The sequence below is a fragment of the Gossypium raimondii genome, chromosome 7 (genome assembly GCF_025698545.1).
Source record: "Gossypium raimondii isolate GPD5lz chromosome 7, ASM2569854v1, whole genome shotgun sequence".
Classification (NCBI taxonomy): domain Eukaryota; kingdom Viridiplantae; phylum Streptophyta; class Magnoliopsida; order Malvales; family Malvaceae; genus Gossypium; species Gossypium raimondii.
Window position 1 is genome coordinate 42,166,040 of NC_068571.1, and position 22,869 is coordinate 42,188,908.

At 30.3% G+C, this 22,869-nt stretch overlaps 2 protein-coding genes across 3 annotated transcripts; both read left to right on the forward strand.

Moving 5' to 3' along the window:
• The first annotated feature begins 9,543 nt into the window (after positions 1-9,543).
• LOC105790429 (GPN-loop GTPase 3) lies at positions 9,544-12,762 on the forward strand. 2 transcript variants are annotated; one of them, XM_012618021.2, is made up of 10 exons: positions 9,544-9,680; positions 10,138-10,371; positions 10,533-10,641; positions 10,744-10,825; positions 10,990-11,075; positions 11,277-11,380; positions 11,495-11,625; positions 11,734-11,827; positions 12,133-12,188; positions 12,478-12,762. In XM_012618021.2, the coding sequence occupies exons 2-10, from the start codon at positions 10,327-10,329 to the stop codon at positions 12,581-12,583; spliced, it is 813 nt and encodes a 270-aa protein (XP_012473475.1). In that variant the 5' UTR covers positions 9,544-9,680; positions 10,138-10,326; the 3' UTR covers positions 12,584-12,762. The 2 variants fall into 2 exon arrangements, with proteins under 2 accessions (XP_012473475.1, XP_012473483.1); XM_012618029.2 differs by having other exon boundaries at positions 9,566-9,680; positions 10,268-10,371.
• A 2,988-nt stretch (positions 12,763-15,750) lies between these two features.
• Positions 15,751-21,140, forward strand: LOC105790401 (receptor-like protein EIX2). The gene is made up of 2 exons (XM_052633172.1): positions 15,751-19,153; positions 20,667-21,140. The coding sequence occupies exon 1, from the start codon at positions 16,096-16,098 to the stop codon at positions 19,150-19,152; it is 3,057 nt and encodes a 1,018-aa protein (XP_052489132.1). The 5' UTR covers positions 15,751-16,095; the 3' UTR covers position 19,153; positions 20,667-21,140.
• Positions 21,141-22,869: the final 1,729 nt, after the last annotated feature.

Genomic DNA, 22,869 nt, shown 5'->3' on the forward strand with positions numbered 1-22,869 from the left:
ACTTAAAAAGATAAACATTAAATTAATTTAATTTAACAATAATTAATTTGTAAAAAAAACAATAATAAAATTTAAAATTTTTTTAAAAGATGAGCAACTTATAAATTGAAATGATTTTGTTTCCACGAACAAAGAAATGAATCCAGCTAAGATTGTTTTTTAATAACTTTTATATTTAAAAGTAAAAATTTGTATAAGTATAATCACTGCATTTAATTTTTAATTACATTTTTATATTTTTAATAAATTAGTCCACTCAAAGAAAAATAGTAAGAGTGGTTTGATTGATTGATAAAAATTGTAAAAAAAGAAAGGGCGGGAAATGGAAATTTAAGACAGTTGATTTGCCGACAATTACGTCCCGCAAATTTAGGTCAATTTAAACGGTCGGACTTTCCACCTTTTCTCCTCTAGTCTGCCACTTTTTTGTGCACTTGGGGAGCTCTGATAAATTCACCGCCTGTCACTCAACCACCACCCTTTTTTCTTGTAAGAATTCTACGCTTAGTAATTAATATCCTATTTTAATATTTTAATAATAAGAAATAGAATATTGAAGTAAAATATTCCTGATCGATATAATATACAATAATTACATTAAAATATATATAAGGATTAATTGCATCAATAGTTCTGAAACTATCGCTCATATTCTACATTAGTCCTAAACTTCAAAATATTTTACCTAATTCCTTAAAGCACTTGTTTGTATCAGGGGCAGCTGGAGGCTGACAGGACACCGACCCTCCTTAAAATAAAGAATTTTTTATTTAGACTCTTTAAAGTTTTTAAATTTTTAAATTAGTAAAAATAAAATTATATTTTGGCTCCTATAAAAATGATAAAAATTTAATTTAATTTTTAAAAAATTATAAAGATAAAGACTATTAAAATGATAAAATTACACTTTTATTATCGTAAGAATTACAATTTAATTTTAATCCCCCATACAAAAAAATTTCTAACTTCGCCTTTGGTATCAATCACATATTTCCATCGAGCGTTAAATACAAGTTTAAATTTTAACATAAAGCATTTTTTAAACAGAAATTAAATTGTAAATGGAAGACTGAACAAAGGCTTCGGCTCCTTTGATTAAAAGGAAAATTTTTCCTTAAGACCCTCCCAAATATTAAATCATTCCATTAAAGTCTCTTAGTTGTTAATTGAATGAAAAAAGATTCTATTTTTGTTTCCTCTAAAAACTAATAATACAATTTAATCCTTTTTAACCCTTTCCAAAAAAGTTATAATTTTATCTAAGCCTCTAAGCAAAATTCTTAACTTTGCCCTTGATGCCATCAAATTTAGGAAGGATATTTTATTAACATGCAAGATTCATGTGATAAATGCACATTTATTTGTAGTTTGTCCACATGTATGATTTTAATCTTCACCCGTTTTATGATCTGAGCATAATTTTATTTTGGCTAAAGATGGTATTCAAGTAAAATCCTTCGAACAGTAACAACTTCAGAATTCAAACTTGATCCAAATACTTTGTAAAATATATCTCTTCTCACCATCCCCATAGTGTATTAGACAAATGTATGCATTTCGATTAGGGTCGTATTCTAGAGTTACAATTTTATCATATATCTTTTTCATTTTGTCAAAAATCAATTTTACGGTATAGACGCTTATAACCTCCCTTTATGCCTTGCGGTAATGATTCCTCTAGCATTACGACCTTCACCAAAACGATGCTGTCCATAGATCAAATTATTTTGTGGATTGGATTTTACTTGACTATCTACAGTTCCATTGTGTGTGTCCAGGATAGAAATTTTGTATAAATATATTGTCATGCAATTAAATATTTTGATTTAAGTTCACTTTTATTTCTTTCAACAACTTAACAATGATTTCAGTCAAATATTAAGCCTAAACTAATAAAAGAAAATTTAAATTAATATGAAATTATAAGATTGAGAAATAAAAGAAAATGAAATCTGAAGATAAAAGATGTGGGGTGGGGTTAGACAAACTCAATTAATTCAATTATTGTTTAGATAATAATAATGGTTAAAACTCCCTTTAATAATTTATGTTTAGATAAATAAAATAGCTCTTTAAGGTGTCTACTGCCACTGGGAAGAATAGAAGGAATCGTACAAAGTAAGGATTGTCATTTTCTCTTTTGTTTTTTCTTAAAATTTTCTTTGATTTGGGATTTGGTTAGATTCTTGTACGTACCAAGCTTTAGGAATTTAATATTTGGTATTTTTTTAAATGTGAATAATAATATCTAACTTTGTTTATGGGTCAAAATATCTTGGTTTAAAATTTTCATTTATTAAAAGATAAATTTACAAAATGGGTGGTGTGAAAAATAAAATAAAATTATTACGTATAATTTTATTATAAATTTTACTTAATTGGTATTTATTTATTTATTTATGGATTAGATTTATTTATTTTAAATGTTTAACAAAAATAAAAAATATTTAAAGAAATAGAGGAAAATAACAACAAAATACTATACAACAGATTATAAGACTTTTATAAATATTTTAATTTTTAAAAATTAATCTCACAATCCAAATTTTAATTATTATAATTTAAAATTTAAAGCTTAAATTGGGTTTTTAATTTCGAGTTTATATTTAAATGAAAGTATTAATATTTATTTATGAGTCATTCCCTAATTTTTGTTTCATAAATAATGAGTCTTGTTATTATTTAGTGATTAATTTATTATATATAAATTAAAACTGTGAAAATAAATATTATTTAGTGTCGGTGCAGTTGTAAATCTTAAAGAGCATTCAGACGTGCTTTTTGAAGGTTTTCATTTTGTTTTGTATTTTATTTTTTGCAATTCCCTATAAATGCTTTTCTCCCTTTTTATTGAATTTATCCAAATTTCATCAATTATTATTATTTTTATAATACGCTTTATAATTTTTTTTAAGTACATTTACCTTTACTAATATTATTCCACTTTTAAGGCGGTTGATGGTACTTGCTATGGAAGCTCTTGCTGTGACATGACCTACTTAGTCGGAGTGGACGAGTAGAGTTGTCATGGGTTGAATTCGGGTCGGACTCTAATAAAATTTTACATTCGATTGATAGGTTTAGATTTGGTTTGAAAAATGATTTTAAAATTTCATTTGTATTAAAATTTTTTTATTTTTTATATAAAAATTTTAAAAAATATAATATATCAAAAATTTTAAAATAAATATTTTTCATCAAATTAAAAAATATTTATATTTAAATAACATTAAGATAGGTACAATTAAATCATTAAATGCCTCTAAAATAATATAAAAAATAACAATAGAACAATTATTATACAATATCCAAACAATAACAATAAAATAATAGCAACGTAATAGTGAAATTGTAGCAAAGCAGTGAGGAAACAACAACAAAACAATAAAGTTTTTCTTTTCAAATTTGTACCAAGCCTGGGCCAAAAAACCTTCCGAGACTTGACTCGTTTTCTAAACGAACCTTATTTTTTTCCCAAACTCATTTTTCAAGTTTATATTTTTACCTAAATCTTCTCACTTTTTGAACGGAAGCCCAATCCATGGAAAGTATAGTGATGAGATTTATTTTTTCGAATTGAATCATTATGTGTTCCATTTTATAATATTTTTATCTCCGCATTGAATGAAATATCTTCTATTTAAAAAAAAAGAAATTTTATTTTTTGTTTATATTGTTTTGTACCGATACCAATGTATTAAATTAACACGTGTCAATCTGAAAGATAGAATAGCAATATATTAGTAACATTTCGATTCGATTTTGATTTTGGATTAATTTGAATATAGGATAGAATAAAGAAAAATCCATGAGATGCATATGATGAAGTTTTGGGTACATATCATGTATGCAAAGCAAATAAAAAGAAGGCTATAATTTCTATACTTTATATTTTAGGTATACATGTATGTAAATAAAGCAGAGCAAAAGGGTATAATTTTCAACAAAAGTAGTCAATTCAATCCCCAATTAATTTAACATCTTTAACCAAGTTGGATTCAACATAATTATATGGCATTTTAAAATTAGTAATCGCTAAGGTATGAAAAATTAAGAAATGGTAACTTAATTATTAGTATTTCTTTTATAATTTAAAAAAGTTATAAAACAATCACTTAATTATTTAAATTTATTTTTTTGTCACCAGTAGGCTAATGTAAAAACAAAAACACCTAAAAATTCAAGATAGTTGGGTGATCAAAAAAGACAAAAAAAAAGTTGAATAGTTAAGTAACCATTTTGTAACTTTTCATAGTCGAGGGATCGAAAAAGAAATCCACTCATAGTTGAATGACTATTTTGTAACTTTTCATAATTTGATGATAAAAAATGTACTAATTAAATGACTACTAATAAAATTTATCCAAATAATTATATTCATACCAAATATATACTTAATTTCAAATATGAATAATTGACATAAATGATTTCAAAAACCCTTTTCACCCCACATTGTCCTTTTTAGTTTTTTTCCCAAATTTTCAAATCTCAGTGACTTTTATCCTTTTCTTTATGGACTTTTTTTCTTCCAATTTTATAATTTATAAATAAGAAAATACCAAAAGCATTTGAAAATGTGTCTTCTCTTCCCTGACAAAAGTTAAATTTAGATGTCGAAAAGTCATTAGTGCATGAAAGCTCTTATCTTTAATTAGGATATCATATCAAACTATTTCATTAAAAATTTGCACACATAAATATATTATGATATGATATGATATTGACACTATGTTTTTCTTTTGGGCAATTAATCAAATACTTAGTGGCAAAACCTAGAGCTTATAGCCAGTCATGCTTGACAATTAAATCAACCTAGCAAATAGAATAATAGACCCATCTAAATCAAATAAAGTAAATTTCAATAGGAACTAGGCTAGAGTTTTTTTTTTCTCTTTTCATTGTACTCATTTTGGGTTCGGATGAAGATGGATCGTTAGTATATATAAATTTAAATTACCCCGAATTTATAAATTATGGGTGAAGGTTAGGATGGAATTAAGTTATGTATTTTTATGAGATTAGTTTATATTTTTATAATTTTTAAAGGATTAAATCAAAATTTTATTATTTTTTGAAAGTTAAAGTATAATTTTACCATGTACTAACTTAATATTTTATAAAATTTAAAAGATCAAAAGTAGTATTTCTATTTTAAGGAGCTTGTCACCCCCCCCCCCCAGGTTCCCCTGCAATTTAGGCTAAAAGAAAGGCTAAATAAGCAATATAATAGGTGTTTTTTCAAGATTTAGAGAAATAAGTCGATTTTGGAAAGAGTGTGTGAAAGCTCATCCAGGATGTGTTTTCTATGGAATTTTTAGAAAAAGCTTCCAGCTAGATGTGCTTTTACACACACTCTCTCTAAAATCGGCCTATTTCCTTAAATTTTGAAAAAAAACGACATATTTGGCCAATTAAAAATAAATCGACATATTTAGCCTATTTAGCCTAAAACAAATATCTTAAAACTAGTTTAATTTAGTTGGTTTATGCATGGTAAAAGTATCATGGAGGCCTTTATACTAGTAGTTAGATTGCATTTTGTCTTCTCTACTAAAAAATTGACAAATTAGTCCTTATATGATAGATCAAAGAGCAAACCAGCCATTCTGTTGAAACTTTCATTTATTTTTACCATTAAAAATTGGTTCATATATGTCACCATGAGGTACGTATGACACGCCACGTGTAATTATCTAATTATTCCACGAGCTAAGCCAGTTTTTAATAGTATGGATGACATTTTTAAAAGAGAGGATTTGTTTGTTCTTTAATCTAATGTATAGAAATTAATTTATTCATTTTAAGTAAAAAGACAAAATGCAATTTGAATATAAAATCTCTTTATTACTTTTAGTTTTATGCATCTATTTTTTTCCTTCACTACAAAAGCATCTTTTAAGGGCAATTCATGGCAAGAAATTTTGAAGGCAAACTTTATAGGATGCTTAATAAAAAGAAAAAAGAAAAGGAAAATGAAAGTGGAATGATCAAGTTGTATCTTGCATAATTCTTAACCATGCAATAAAGCAAGAAATATGATTGCTTTTTTTTTCTTTTTGAAATATGATTGAGGATATTAAGGACACAATCATTTTCTGTAAAAAGAAAAACTATTTGTATTGAAAAAACAATGAAAAAAAAGGGTAAAAGTTGAAGATTATTCTTGGGATTGATGGGGACATGAACATGAAGGAACTATATAGAGCAATTATAAAAGCAAAGGAATATCCAAAGCTCAAATATGAAGTGGGGTCCTCAACACGATTTTGCTGAACAGTATCAAAGACTAATTTCAACTTCAATTAACTTCTCTTTTCACACTATATTTTTCCACAAATAAAAGGTTTAGGGTAAACTACAAAATACAGCTTTGGGTTTTTTGTGATGTTAGCTAATAGAGAACTATCAATTTCTTTGATGACATATTTATTAGGGTCATTCATTCATCTACTAGAAGTATATATGAGTCGGGCAGAACTTATGAATGGTTGTAAGGATGAAGTTAGAATATTTTTTTCATGAGATTTAAAATGCAATTTTATAGTTTTATAAAGACTAAATCATAATTTTATCTACGGATTATTTTTTCATGGGGAATGAACCCTTTTCGACTGCTTGCAAGCTTGCTGGCCTAGTGCACCTCTTGCAGGAACATGTAGCTGCCAATTCTGTCGTGAGTGGTGCAGTGAAGAGAGACGAGCTACTGTTGAGTTAAGAGAAGCTTCGGGAGGGTTGTTATAAGCTTAATGTTGATGGAAGTTGGGATCAAGTTCATCACCGTGCTGGTTCTGGAGGAGTAATACGAGACTGTCATGGTAATTGGATTGTGGGGTTTGGTAGCAGTCATGGTAACTGTAACATAGAGTTTGCTAAATTATTGGGCTTATATCACGGCCTAGAACTGGCTTGGAGTAAGGGGATCAATCAGTTAGAGGTGGGATTGGGAGTGGGAGAGCTGGACTGGCCATGGCAGCTGGTAAGGTGATGGACCGAAGTTGGAGTTGCTCACTTTGCTATGCTTCGAGACAAAAAAATTGTCGTTGACTGGCTGGACAAATGGGGTGTTCATAGTACTGCCTTTCTCATTTGGTTTTAGTTGATGTGCGGAGTAAAAAAATATTTTTATGTTGTCGTAATTAAATAATATAGTTTAATGATAGTAAAAATATAATTTATTATTTTAAGGGTATATATCTTTACAAATTTTAAATGATTAAATAAATTTTCTAATATTTTTGGAGGTTAAAGTTTAATTTTACTATTAATAATTTAAAATTTTATAAATTATAAATGATTTAAATAGAAAATTTTCTTTTAATTTAATTTAATGTTAATTTTAATTTAATGTTCACTATATACCTTTTTTCTTTTATTAAAATTATAAATGTAAACAACTTAAAATTTTTAATATTTAGATTATAATACTTTACATTCAATTTTTATATAATATATATAAAAATAACATATTATAAAATAGGATAACAAACTTGACTTAAATTTTAAATATTGTAGACAAAAAACTTAACTCATATTTTCAATAAATAAAAAAACTATTTTTGGGCATTGTTATACATCAATGATCACTAACCTGAAAACCAAATAAAATTTTGGTTGCCTACCGCGACTCGAATCGGCCTCACCAGATGGATGTGTGCGAGACATATAGCGAGAGGACAGCCAGGGGAGCTCGTGGTATCAACTCGTACGAGTCGAAGAGAGTTTGTGGTCTCAGTTTGCACATACCCAAGAAGTTCGCATGTGATGGGCTGCAAGGTTCATCATGTGACCCAGAACAATACACGTGTCCATCATACTCGAGGTCTGCTCAGAATGTCAGTCCTATGAATAGTAGGGTCAAGTCCATAAATAGTGGAGTAAAATCATAAACAGTAACAATATGTATAAATACCTGAATATCTCTTTAGTGAGACACACAAAAAATTAGTCAAGAGGCCTAATATCATTATTTAAAATCTTCCAAACATTGACCGGTCTTAAAGCTTCAACAAACAAATCAGTTCTTAAAAGAACATAGCGGATAATGTAACAGCCACATACTATGCTTATTCTTTCTATAGACAAATGCTGCAAACCTTATTTAGAACTGGGGTTTTTTCTCTAAATGACCAGACTAGAGCTATGTGCACATGCATAGTCACCCAGCACGATACAAATAACACTTGAGAAAAGAAAGATCAAAGTTTTGCATGATACTAGCAATTCTATATTAGGTCGAATCTTATACCTTGCATTGAAACATCCATCAATGGCTGAATTTGCCTTCTATATGTTCTTTGGTCAGTTCCCCAATACACTTAGCACAAAACAGGAGAGAGAGAAGAATGAAGAATATAATAACGTCTGATAAAAAATAGGGTGCGGATTTGGAGGTAATATCATTTTTCTCGGACACTTTTGTAAAATGTTGTTTGTTAGGTAGTATGTTTTCGAAATGTCTGTGCTCTGTTTAGTTTTGAAATTTTGTCTTTTGATTCTATTAAAGGTCCAAGTTTTTATATAGGCAGTGTGTTTATAAAACGAGATGTCTTATAATGATTGAAAAGTTTATTTATGATAAAGCTCGAACTTCTTACTTATACCGTATAGACACTCCAGGACAATACTTGAACTATAACACACCACCATTTCAGCAATTGCTACTTTGATTACATTGATTTGATTAAATTTTGAGCTTTTACTCTATAACAAAATTAATTATATAATTTGATTGAAGAGAAAAAAAATGAGTCATTGCTATAAATAATATAGAAGACAATCAGTAAAAGTATCATGAAGGTCGTTATATTAGGAGTCAAGTGGTATTTATCCCTTTTACTAAAAAAATGAGTAAATTAATTCTCATACATTAGATTACAGAGTAAACTGATCTTATCTGTTAAAAATTTCATCCATTCCTATCGTTAAAAACTGACATGTTTGACAAAATAACCAAACAGTTACATGTGTCATGCCACGTGTGCCTTATTCTAACATATAAGGAACAATTTTTAACAATAGAAGTGGATGAAATTTTTAATAAGAGGACCAATTTACTCTTTAATCTAATGTACATGAACTAATTTACTTATTTTTTATATAGAAAAGACAAAATACAACCCGACTCATAACATAAAAACCTCCATAATATAGTCTTTAATTGAAATTTTATTTCTGGATTTTTTAAAAGTTATGTTGAGATTTATAATCATATATTATCTCTACCAAATTTCTTGCCTTAAGAATCGATGACTTAATTATTTATGAAAAGGTCTATGAGTGAAGTAAAACATCTATAATACATGATTTCAACATAAAAATAATATAAATTTTTACACAATTATATCCAAAGGTATAAAGAGAAAATAAGAAACACAAGTTAAAGGTGAAGAGGTTATTTGAGTGAATACCAATTAAAGTTTAAAGCTTATTTGGATGTATAAAAATATAAGGGTTTATTTAAATAAATTGATAAATTTCAAGGGCTTATTTAGTCTATTAACCTTTTTAATAAAAAAAAGTTTTGGTCATTTTCACCAAAAACGTTGTCGTTTAGCTTCTAAACAATCGAATGCAAAGCCCTAAAAGGCTAAAACCTGAGTGCCTGTGTCCCAAGCCTGGTCTTCAAAGTCTTCTCCTTTCTTTCAGTGTCCATTGTAGAAAATTAGCATTCACGATTTCAGGTAATCTTCTGGTTTTTAACCTTAATAATATATATTCCCTTTTTCTACGATTCATTTTGGGGAACTATTTGCACGTCTTGCTTTTTTCAATTATGTAGCTGTTCTTCAATGATTAAAAGATTATTATGAGAGGAAAATCAGTTAGTCAATAATTTTTCTCTTATTTGGTTTTAATATGATTATATTCTGCACTTTCTTTTATGGGTTTTTTTGGGTTTTGTGTTAGTACACAAATTTTCTACATATAATGAACTGGATGAAGCTGGTTTCATTTGTTATTATGCCAATTGCTGAATTTGTAGCGGTCAACTCTATCCAAAATTCATGTTTTTTTTTATTGTTTAATTTACATTTTTATTAATATTTAAATCTTATGATGGGGTTTCTTTCTTCTTACATATTTGGGTAATGTAATCAGAATGTGATTCCAGTTTTCTCTTTGGTATTGATAATTCAGGTTATGTGATGTTGTGTTTCTCTATCACCACTGCTTATGGGCCATTCTGATTTCTTGATTTTGTTGTTTGCTGTTGGTGTGTGGTGTACTGCATATATTACTGTCGCGATTCTTGCATCGTTCCGGATAGTCAATTCCTTGTGTTCGTTCTGAGTTAGTGAAGAAGGTTGATAAGTGGGAAAAGCTATCATGGGTTATGCACAATTGGTTATTGGTCCTGCAGGCAGTGGCAAGGTGAGTTAGTCTATCAACTATTCCATTCAAGGGTTTGGAATGAGGATTATCTACCTTGGGTTTTCCTGGTTTAGTCTGTGCAGTCTTTGGTCTGCTTAGCCAGTTGGTTTTTATTGGCATTGCTTATTTATGCTAAAGTGACTTTGTGTTTTTGGAATCAGTCAACCTACTGCTCTAGCCTGTACCAGCATTGCGAAACCCTTGGACGGTCAATACATATTGTGAACCTAGATCCTGCTGCAGAAAATTTCGACTATCCTGTAGCCATGGGTAATCAACCTTCTGCTTGAATGATTCTCACTGCTTTTAACTTCTTTTCTTTCTTTTTTTTCCCCTCTGGTTTTGTTGCAATGGAGTTTTGTTGGTTTGTAGATATACGAGAACTCATTAGTTTGGATGATGTGATGGAGGAGCTTGGCTTGGGTCCAAATGGTGGCCTTATATACTGCATGGAGTATCCTTTCCTTTTATTCTTGTCTTGCTTTATCAGTGGGATTTTCATTTTTATTCATCTTGCCAATGTCCTTAGCTTTGTATTCTATCATATGAAGATCTGCATTTTATTCCTTTCTTTGTTAGATTTTGGGAGCGAAAATGTAAACCTTAATCTCCAACCAGACATCTTGAAGATAATCTTGATGATTGGCTGAATGAAGAATTGGACAATTACTTGGATGACGACTATCTGGTATTTGATTGTCCAGGTATCTCTTTTGCTTGGATGCGTATGTTAGTATCTTGTCAGCAAAAGCTGGAAAAGTATTTTCAACTTCTTTAGCTTTTACCTTGGCAACGGTTTACACTGGGGGTCTTACGTTACTGAATTAGGCTTTCTGCTGTGATATAATTTGTTGAAGTGTACTAGAAATGGGAATAAATTTTGCTAACCTTCAGTCATTTTATAGGCCAAATAGAACTCTTTTCACATGTACCAGTGCTCCGTAACTTTGTAGAGCACTTGAAGCGCAAGAACTTTAATGTGTGTGCTGTATACTTGCTTGATTCCCAGGTTTGTCTCAGCTCTGCATCTTTCAGCATGCCTGTCTGCTATTCAAATTTAGTTGGCATGTCTCTATAATTGGTTATGGAATTTACCATCTCTAACTATTTGAATTTGCACCAGTTTATCACAGATGTTACTAAGTACGTAAGTGGATGCATGGCATCACTTTCTGCAATGGTCCAGCTTGAAGTACCACATATTAATATCCTCTCCAAGATGGACCTTGTAACAAACAAGAGGGATGTCGAAAAGTTAGTATTGGTTTCTTTTACGCCACTCTTCTCCAGCCTGCAGTCCATTTTTTTTTCCTTTCATATATTTCATTTTCTTTTCTTAATCAATGTCTTTGTTATTCATAGCTACTTGGATCCAGAGCCTCATCATTTACTGTCAGAGTTGAATGAACGGATGGCTCCTCGGTTTAAAAAGCTAAACAAATCTTTGATTGAACTGGTAAGATAACTTTGGTTGGCTATTTGGAGTCTCTTGGAATGCTTACAAGCTCGTTTCAATTATTATATGATCATACCATTAATGTGGCTTTTTCTATTGGTGGTTGCCAATAAAGTTGCATTATTTAGTTCCAGTTAAGTGAATACATCAAACATTGTTTTATTTGTTGCAAGGTTTCATTTGCACTCTTTTGCATGTAATTCTTCACATTTTCATAGGATTCATACAAAGTCTTAAAATTGTTTGCTTGGGTTTGTTATATATCATGTTAAAACTTGTCACATCATTGTTTTGTTGTATGTTAGGTGGATGAATATAGCATGGTGAGCTTTATTCCCCTCGACTTGAGGAAGGAAAGCAGGTATATTCTTTCCCTATATACATACCCGTGTCAAACACATGCCATTATCTGACACTCACATACCTTAGTATGAGTAACATAGTAACTTAGCATAATAATTTAAGTTTTAAATGAAAAGATTAAAACAATAGGATGGTGACATTGCTTTCGAGAACTATATTTTTTGTAAGCTTCTTGTCTTAGAAATGATTTCGTAAAGAACACCGTGTTCTTGGGAGTGCTTATGCTTGACAAATTATGTTCTTTTTGTTTTTATCATTGATAATGGTGAAATGTTCTACTTTTACAGCATACAATATGTATTGGCTCAAATTGACAACTGCATTCAATATGGCGAAGATGCTGATGTGAAGATTAGAGATTTCGATCCCGACGGTGATGGCGACAACGAGTAGGCCTGTTAATGCTGTGGAAAAACATTACCTGTGTTCCGAATTTCCATATGTAGATAACTTTACAAAAAAGAAACTAAGATGAGAACCTATTGAAAACTGGAATTTGGATGATGAACAAGTACTGGACTAATATTATTTTGGTGTAATGAATGCATCACAATCCGGATTTCTTGTGCTTAGTCTTGATTTTACACTGCTTTTATTTGTTGACGAATAATGTAAAAGGAACTCTGTTTCTCAACCTTGAAACTCCTTATCGGATGAGTAAATAAATTCATATTTGGCTAAAAAATAATAATTGAACAGAGCAAAATGCAAGATCAATGCACTTGCTCATGTCAATGACGCTTAAATCATACAACATTACCATTTTTAGTTGAGTTAAATCACTTTTTGGGTTTAAACTTGACAATTATCCTCAGATTAGGGTTTAAGTTTTTTTCTCAAGTTGATCCTTGATATTTTCTTGAAAACTCTAAAGTTCAAGCCTCAATATGGGAATAATTAACTAGTTCAGGGGCTAACTTGAACAAAAAAAGTTTAAGCCTCAATATGGGAATAATTAACAAGTTTAGGGGCTAACTTGAACAAAAAGTTCAAGTCTCAATATAGGATTAATTGCAAAGTTTAAGGACTAATTTAAAAAAAAATTAGACCCAATGTGAGAATAGTTGTTAACTTCAAGTCTCAAATAGTGATTTAACCCTTTTCAGCAAAAAGAGCATATAAGGGAATTCGTTGAGTTTTGAACTATAAAGGTCAAGTCACTCCTCTCTATAATAACATGCTGTAATGGACAGATAATAGTTCTAAACTTATCATAGAATTTATATTGTGAATTTACATCAAATAAAGAAAGTGAGAATTATGTTCTAAAAATAAAAAGAAAGTGGGAATCAAATCAACAAAATTAAAATATATATAGTCAAGGGCGAAGCCAGAACAATCTTTTAGAAGGGCTGAATGAAATTTTTATTTTTTATAGTCTATATCTTTATAATTTTTAAAAGATTAAATCAAATTTTTATAATTTTAAGAGTGCCAAAGTACAATTTTACCTTTATTAATTTAAAATTTTTTAAAAAATTTAAAGACTTAAATAATAATTTTAAATTTTAGGGGGGGTCGAGGCCCACGCCAACCCCCCTCTAGATTCGGCACAGAATATAGTTGGTGCATGCATTATTGCTTTTGTGCATATTTTATTTTACATCCTTTCACATGACTAATTATAAAGTTCATAAATATAACAAGTTCAATTAGTATAAGTTTACACGATAAAACCCCTCAATCCCAAAAAATTGTACTCAATTGACACTTTTAACTCCGAAGAAAAATAAATTAAATAGAATCATCCCTCACATGAATAAGAGAAAGTTTTAAGAAGTTGATTGTTCCACGTCTTCGATTAAATAAGTTTCATGGTGACATATGTCACCAACAATTCCTTCATGTATTGTATCTCTCTCAACAATATATCAAAAACCATTCCATCATGCCTCAATAATTTGATCACCATGGCTCACCTTGAGAGCTCAGAAGCAACGATCAAGTTGATGTATGATTATCTTATGACACAAGGGGCAATAATTTCAAGTTGAGAGCCGGCTCAAATTCCATTTCCTTGCTAAATTATGCATGTAATCCCTCGGCTAAAATTGATGAATATGCTGAACATAAAAAAAGAAGAAGAAGAAGGAAATAGGACATTTTTTTGGGATATTTAGAAAAATAAACCGATTTTGGAGAAAGAAAGTCTGGACGCGTTGTATGCTGAAAACACGTTCTACAACACATGTTTTTTGACTTTTTTTACACATTAACTTTTTTGATTAAATATTAGTGGTTTTGTCTTTGAGTCTCGGATTCAATACCTCTCCTACTCATATTTATATTTTTTTTTATTTCATATTATTTCAAACTCTTTTTTTAAATAATGTTTTTAACATATTAACTCCTCTAGTTAGATGATTAAATAATAGCGATTTCATTGAGACCTAGGTTTGGTTCCTCTTCTAAGCATATTTGTATTTATTTCATGCTATTTCAAGCTTTTTTTTATTTTAATTAATTTTTAATTAAAAATATATTGTTTTTCAAGTTTTTTATTTTAATTCATAACTTCTATGTTAAAAATGTTTTTAATTAATAAATATATTGTCAAGTTTTTATTTTAATTCATTTTTAATTAATAACTCTTTTATTTATAAAACCAAATAGTTATTGCAAATGTCATTATTTTTAATAAATATAATTTTATATTTGTAATATTTATTTTTCAATCCATATCACGAGTGTAGTAAATTTTATTATTATATATTTTTATATGTGTATTTGAAATATTTCACATATAAATATAATTATATTTGAAATAATTAATTAAAATATTTCACATATAAAATATTTGAAATCTCATACCTTATAGATGAAAAAACAATGATATTTGAAATATTTTACGTATAAAAATAATTATATTTGAAATAATTATTTCATTTTATAATATTAGAAATCACCATATCCACAATATATAGGAGAGGATAAATATTATATATAAAGAAAAATATATCAAAAATTTAGTTGATGTTTATATTATATATAAATATTAATTTCAAATATTTTAACATAATGATATATGTAAATATATATTTATTATATAACTACATATTTATTATTTGATTTTATAAATACAAGAGTTATTAATTAAAAATAAAAATATTTATTAATTAAAAAACTTGAAACAACATAAAACAAAAAAATACAAATATGCCTAGAAGAGGAATCAAACCTAGGACTTAAAAATAAAATCACCATTATTTAACCATCTAACCAAAGCAACTCACGTGTTAAAAATAATAATTAAAAGTAAAAAAAGCTTAAACTAATATGAAATAAAAAATACAAACATAAGTAGAAGAGAAATCAAACCCAGGACTCAAAAATCAAACTATCCCGAAAAAGTTAATGCATTTTTAATTTCTGTCTCCAAAATCAACTTTTTCTCTAAATATCCTGAGGCAGAAAGTGGCTCATTTCCATAATTTTTCTCCATGTTCGGCATATTCATTAAATTTAGCCTATATACCATAATTTCAAAGTAGATTATTCAAGTATAAACATTTTTTAAAGATAAAGCAGGTTGGATCATTGCGTTTGAGGAACAATAGCTCGTTCGCTCTCCTTATTCCTTAGTAATTTCCAGGAAACAAGAAGGAAAGTCAGAATGTTGATTATTAATAGTCGTTGGGTAATTTTTTGGAGGACAGTGGACACATTCCAGGAATTTATATCTGCAATTCCTGTTTCAAACGTGTGGATTCTAGGCCTAGGGGGGCGGCCCCTTCTCCTCAAACTTACCGACATGGCTATTTTCTTGACTTGGTTTGGGATAGCAACGGCCGTGATGAGTGGGGCAAATTTATTTTTATTTAAGAAGCTATGCGGATAAACGGAGTACTTATTAGCTATACATTTTCTTTGGAACCATCTTTTCAGAGCCATTATTTTCCATCTTCATGAGAGGAAGAGGACTTCATTTTCATTTTCACCTATGGCTTGCGCTTCTGTTTGCACTGATTACTGCTAGTTTTGGCATCAGTGTAAAAAATCAGAGTGTGAGGTGCATTGCAGCAGAGAGACGAGCTCTCCTTGATTTCAAGAAAGGTCTTATTGGTTACGACAATAGCCTAAACCTCCTAGTTTCATGGACAAGCAAAGAAGAAGAGTGTTGCAAATGGAAAGGTGTCGGCTGCGACAACACGACCGGCCATGTTGTCATGCTGGACCTCCGTCCCAGAATCACTTACGGTATCTTTGGTGGCAGTTGGACGGCAATTTCAGGTGTGATTGGCACTTCCTTGCTTGAGTTAAAGCACTTGAGTCACTTGGACCTCTCTTTAAATTGCTTCTACCAGATCCCAGACTTCATTGGTTCACTTTCTGACCTCACATACCTCAATCTCTCATCAAATCCTCTTACGGGCTTCATTCCTCTCCAGCTTGGGAACCTTTCCAGGCTAGTTTATCTTGATCTCAGTACCGATGATATTAATCAATCTTTGATATCCGACAACCTTGAATGGCTTTCCCATCTTTCTTCTTTGCAATTGCTGAAAATCAGTTGCACCAATTTTACAAAAGCTACAAACTGGCTACAGGTTATTCAATCTCATCCTTCCCTCTCAGTTATACACTTTGGATATTGTGACTTTGCGGAGGTTGATCCTTCATCTCTTGTCCATTTTAATTCCTCAAACTCTTTATCTGTTCTTCACCTGATTTGGTCTTCTAGTTTGCATCCTTCGACTTTTCCTCTGTTGCTGAATATAAGTCGAAACTTGGTTGAACTCGATCTCCATCATAATCAATTATCGAGTTTGATTCCGGATTCTTTTGACAACATGCCAGCTCTGGAGCGAATTAATTTCGAGCTTAATAGTCTCGAAGGTGGAATACCAAAGTCATTGGGGAATCTCTGCCATTTAAAAGAATTAAACTTAAGGGATAACAAGCTCAGTGGACCTCTCACCTTTGCTGTGAAGAACTTGAGTGGATGTGCCAATGATTCTCTGGAGGTTTTGAAGTTGGATTTTAACCATTTCAATGGATCCTTGCCCAGCTTCGTACCATTTTCATCTTTGAGAGAATTAGATGTTGGATCTAACCAATTGAGCGGGCATTTCGAAGACAACTTTGGAGACTTTTCAAAGCTCAATGTTTTGAATTTAGATGAAAATGGATTCACTGGGCCATTGCCTGATCTTTTAAGATTGTCATCTTTGAGAGAATTATATCTTAGAGGAAACCGATTCGAGGGTCTCCTTCCTGTCAACATCGGCAAATTGTCTCAACTGGTGCTCTTGGATGTTTCCGACAACTCTTTGCATGATGTCATTTCCGAAGCCCACCTATTTAATCTTACCAAATTACGGTATCTTTCGATATCCTTTAATGCTTTGTCTTTCAATCTTAGCTCTAATTGGACACCTCCGTTTCAACTTGATTTTATTGAAATGAGTTCCTGCAAGCTTGGACCCCAATTTCCTAGTTGGCTTAGAAATCAAACAAATTTCTACCATCTAGATATCTCTCATTCCAACATTTCAGACAACATCCCATACTGGTTTTGGAATCTGCCTTCGAGGCTAATGTTTTTGGACCTTTCCTTCAACCAAATCAGCGGGAGAGTTCCAAACCTGCCTTTAAAATTTGATCGTATCTCTTTGATAGATTTGAGTTCAAATCTTTTTCATGGTCCCATACCTCAATTTTTGTCTAAGTCGACAACGTTAGATCTATCCAACAACATGTTCAATGGATCGTTGTCATTTTTATGCACAAATAAGGATAGTGGTTTGTCTTATCTTGACCTCTCTAACAATTTGTTGTCGGGAGGCATTCCAGATTGTTGGATCAAAAGTCGGAGATTAACCATAATCAATTTGGAGAACAATAATTTGTCAGGGGTAATCCCTACTTCATTGGGCTCAGTAGAGACTCTGCAATCATTGCGTTTAAGGAACACGAGTTTGCATGGTGAAATCCCTCAATCCTTGAAAAGTTGTACTAAATTGAAACTTTTGGATCTGGGGGAAAATAAATTAACTGGAATCATTCCACCATGGATAGGAGAAAGACTTGAGAACTTGATTGTTCTACGTTTACGATCAAATAAGTTTCACGGTGACATACCTTCAAGTCTATGTCACCAACAGTTTCTTCAAGTATTGGATCTTTCTCTCAACAATATATCAGGAACCATTCCATCGTGCCTCAACAATTTGACTACCATGGCTCACCTTGGGAGCTCAGCAGCAACGATCGAGTTCTCGTATTATTATAATGATGTCTATGACATAGAGGACAGTACTACTGCTTTCTTTGCTCGTACCTTGAATGGTCATCTATTAGTTATATGGAAAGGTGTGGAACAAGAATATGGGAAAACCCTTGGATTATTGAGAGCCATTGACTTGTCGTGCAACAAATTAAGTGGGGAAATCCCTCGAGAAATAGCAAGTCTACATGGGTTAATTACTTTGAATCTATCAAGAAATATGTTGAAAGGAAGCATAATTAAAGAGATTGGTCAATTGAAGGCATTGGAATCACTCGATTTGTCAACAAACAATCTGTCTGGTGTAATTCCGGAGAGCATGTCTGATATATCCTTTCTCAGTGTTTTGGACTTATCAAACAACAATCTGTCTGGAAAAATTCCCTTAAGCACTCAATTGCAAAGTTTCAATGCTACTTGTTTTGCAGGGAATTCGAGATTGTGCGGAGACCCGTTGAACAAATGTCTTGGAGATGAGTCACCAAAACTACCTAACAATGGTGGTACTGAAATTATCGCTGAAAGTGATGAAGAATTATTTGAGCCTTTGTGGTTCGTTACTGGAACGATAGCTGGATTTCTTGTTGGATTTTGGGGAGTTTTCGGTTCCTTATTGATTAGCAGGTCTTGGAGACATAAATACTTTCAGTTGGTGAATAAACTGGGAGATTGGATCAGATTGACAATGGCATTGGAGACGGTCAAATTGCAACGCAGACTTCGATTGAAGGACTAAGGTATAAAATGCTCTCCATTTTTCTCTCCCTGCTCGTTGGGGTCTGCTTCCTAGTCATATGTTAGTTTTAATATATTGCGTTTTTTACCATAGTTTTGTAATCTTGAATATATATTTAATTTCCTAGGAATATATATATATATATATATATATATATATATATATATATGGACTTTTTTTTTGTGTTATTATGTTGGTATACTAAAAAAAATTATAAAAAAGATTTAATTTAAAGTAATACTTTCCGTTTCCATATCAATATATAATAGTCCTGACTGGTAATTGACTGATAATTGATTGCTGATTGTTGTGGCTGATTTGACCAACTAATTCTATTAGCGATTTATTTAAAAGTGTTTGGTAAAATATAGCTGAAAGCTGATATGTGTAAAATGACAAATAAGATCATGGCACATTTTATTGTTAAATATTTATTTGTTTATAATACTTTAGTTTTATTTGGTGAAATTATTGAAATAAAACACTATTACCAAATAATTAAAACATCAATTATGAAAATTAATTAGTGAATATTTTAAAATTTAAATGAACAAATTTCTTAAGTTCCTTATTTGCAAACATTAACTTTGTGGAAATTGATAAATATTAATAGTGTATCAATATAATTGTAAACTATATTCTTTGTGATAAATATGTCATGTTCTTAATATGCAAATTAGTGACAATTATGTCACACTCTGAATAAATTTGTCAAGTAGAATATTTCAATTAATAAAATGTTGCATGGGAAATCATTTTACACAAGTAAATTGAAAATAAATTAAGAGTACATAAATATCTCATTCCACATATCTCATTAGGTTTGAAAGCATGTGGCAAAGGGGTAATCATTGAGCAATCATAGTCAAATATGACATTCCACATATCTCATTCCCAATCAACCGTGAAAAAAATTTGAATAAAATAAGAAACCAAACTCGAACTCAAACTCAAACTGAAACCCAAATTCAAACTCAACTCAATCATTTTTATTAATCAAGTTTGAGTGAACTCAAATTCAATTCAATCATAAATTAAGTTTAAGTTGGAGTGGTTCTATCTGTTTAGCGAACTGGAATAAAGAAAAATCTTAATGTTGGACTTGAGCAACACTTGAATTTCCTTAACTATTATTATTATTTTTAAGAATTCCAATCAAATCACAAACATAGATAATTGAATTTGAAATCGAATGTGAGAACTGAATTACTTGATAAATAAACTTAATCAAATATGGTAGAAATATACTTGATTTGGAGCAAAGAATTGAACAGCTGGAGCTGAAATGTTATAGGGCACGAGAGGAAAAGAAAAGAAAAGTAGAAGAGTTAAACCTTACCTCTAACATCAGCACGAATTATGATACTGATTAAAGGATGCTGAATCATTTGTCTTATTTTCTGAGTCATGTAAATTATTGTACCTTTACTTTTTAAAAGCTTGATGAGTCATTGTACTAAGGAGGAAAAGTAGATTCTTATCCTCTCTTTTTATCCTTTTATCCTCTTGCTCAGATTTCTTTCTCTCAATACAACTACTCTTTTAAGACGCAACAGGTTCGATCATTGCGTTGGTGGAAACAAGAAGGAAAGCCATAATATTGATAGAACTGTGGGTGAAGCAGCCAAATTTGACAGCAAAATTGAAACAATTAAACGTTGATGGGTCTTTTGTGCTGGGCCTCATGTAGATATATAACCATTGATTCAAAGCTCCAATTTTCCAACCAATGTAAATCACATCCACAACTCCCATTTGAACCCGTTGTCCTCAAAAGACTTAAAAGAGTTGTCTCGTTGCTTGACTTACTTTAGGCATAGCGATGGCACTGAGGCGATTTTTCTTAATTTAAACATAGTATCCGTTAGATTCTTACCTAGTTTCCTACCATTTTCTGTTTGAGATAATTATACGTTGAATATATTCAATAGACTGAACCGATCTGATGGGCCTTTTACGGTCAGTATTTGAAAAATATCTCAACTTGTACTCTTATGTTAGAGTTATATGACCCAAATTCTTGTTAAAATAAAATATAAGTGGCAAGATAGGGAGATTTATGAGGGCAAAGACATAGCTCATTGTAGATCCCCAGTAAGTAAAAATATTGGACTAGGGTCGCAACCAGGGGTGCGGGGGCAGATACAAGTTGCACAAGTGGAATCCGTATAGAAGTGTAGTTCCTCTATTTGATATTTGATTAGAATTAGATGTTTTAACTTTACTACATTACTTCTATTAGACTTTAATTAGAATAAAGCTTTTAAACCTATAAATAGATGTATTCATGTAACAACCCGATCTTGACCCTAATTGGACAAAGTGGTTTCGGGACCACAAATCCAAGTCAAAAAATATTTTAAAATTATTTTTGATATTTGCAGTATGTGAATGACTATGTGTAAAAATTTTGTATAAAAATTTGATCGTTTGAGTGCACAATTTGATAAAAAGGGCTTAATCGCGTAAAATAAAAATTTAAGGGTTAAATTTAAAAGCACCCAATTGTTGTTGTCTTTTAAAAATAAGGGTTATAAATGAAAATTAGGCCATTTAATAGTTAGTGGGCTGCAATGGTCTAAATTGCCCTTAAGTTATATGTTTTATAATTAATTAAACTAAGGTTAAATTAGTCATTAAGTAATTAAAATATATATTAGTTAAAATAACTTAAGAAAAGATGATTTTATCATCTTCTCCAAGCCGAATGTTAAGCAAAAAGAAGCTCAACTATGGCTTTCTAAAGTTTGGCCATATCCTTGCTTAATTAAAGATCAAGAACCAAAGAAATCGGAGTTAGATCGGGAAAAAGTTAAAGTCGTCGACTAATCGTCCGGTTTCGATTTTACACTGTCCGAGGTAAGTCTATTAGCTATTTAATGTTATCAAATCAGTATGTATGTATGTATGTATGTATGTATGTATGTATGTATGTATGTATGTATGTATGTATGTATGTATGTATGTATGTATGTATGTATGTATGTATTTTTGTTGAGCTATAAATAAAAGTAATTTGATTCAAAAAAAAATTGAAGTATAAATGGTATATATGTATATACAATGTTCGAATATATAGGTATATACTTATATAAATCTTTGAATTAAGTTAAAGTAGGAATGGTATATAGATATATATATATAATGTTGAATATTTATATATGTATCTGTATGTATATGTTCTTGAATTTAGTTGATTGTGTGAGGGTTATATATGTATACACAAGGTTCGAATACATATATGTATATACATGTATATATTCTTGGTTTAATTAAAGGTAAGTATATTGTAATTGTGTAGGTAATTTTGAATAAGTATGTCTATGTGGGTTCGATTGTATATGAAAATACTTGAATAAATCTTGAATATATTTTAAGGTATGAATGTTAAGTATGCATGTGGAGTTTTGAATATGTATGAATATACATATATATGTTTTTATATTGAACTTAGGTATGAAATTAAATATATATGTTATTTTCGATTAAGCGTGTATATATACATGTAAATTTCTTGTATTAAATTTAGTTAAGAAATTATATATGTGTATATATACATGAATAAATTATGAACTTAGATAAAGACAAGAATGTCTAACGTATGTTGACACCATTTTTTTGACAAAACGGGGTCGACTTGGATTTTGAAAATGAAAACGAAAATGGGAGTCGCCACCAATATTTTTTGATGAGGTGTGATCGGATCACCTTAAAAAG

What these genes read in the sequence shown, in the direction of transcription:
- LOC105790429 (XM_012618021.2), top strand. Translation starts at nt 10,327, where the DNA reads ATGGGTTATGCACAATTGGTTATTGGTCCTGCAGGCAGTGGCAAG. An exon ending in GGCCTTATATACTGCATGGA is followed by an intron (nt 10,826 to 10,989) that starts GTATCCTTTCCT and finishes ATCTCCAACCAG; the next exon opens with ACATCTTGAAGATAATCTTG. An exon ending in GACTTGAGGAAGGAAAGCAG is followed by an intron (nt 12,189 to 12,477) that starts GTATATTCTTTC and finishes CTACTTTTACAG; the next exon opens with CATACAATATGTATTGGCTC.
- LOC105790401 (XM_052633172.1), top strand. Translation starts at nt 16,096, where the DNA reads ATGAGAGGAAGAGGACTTCATTTTCATTTTCACCTATGGCTTGCGCTT.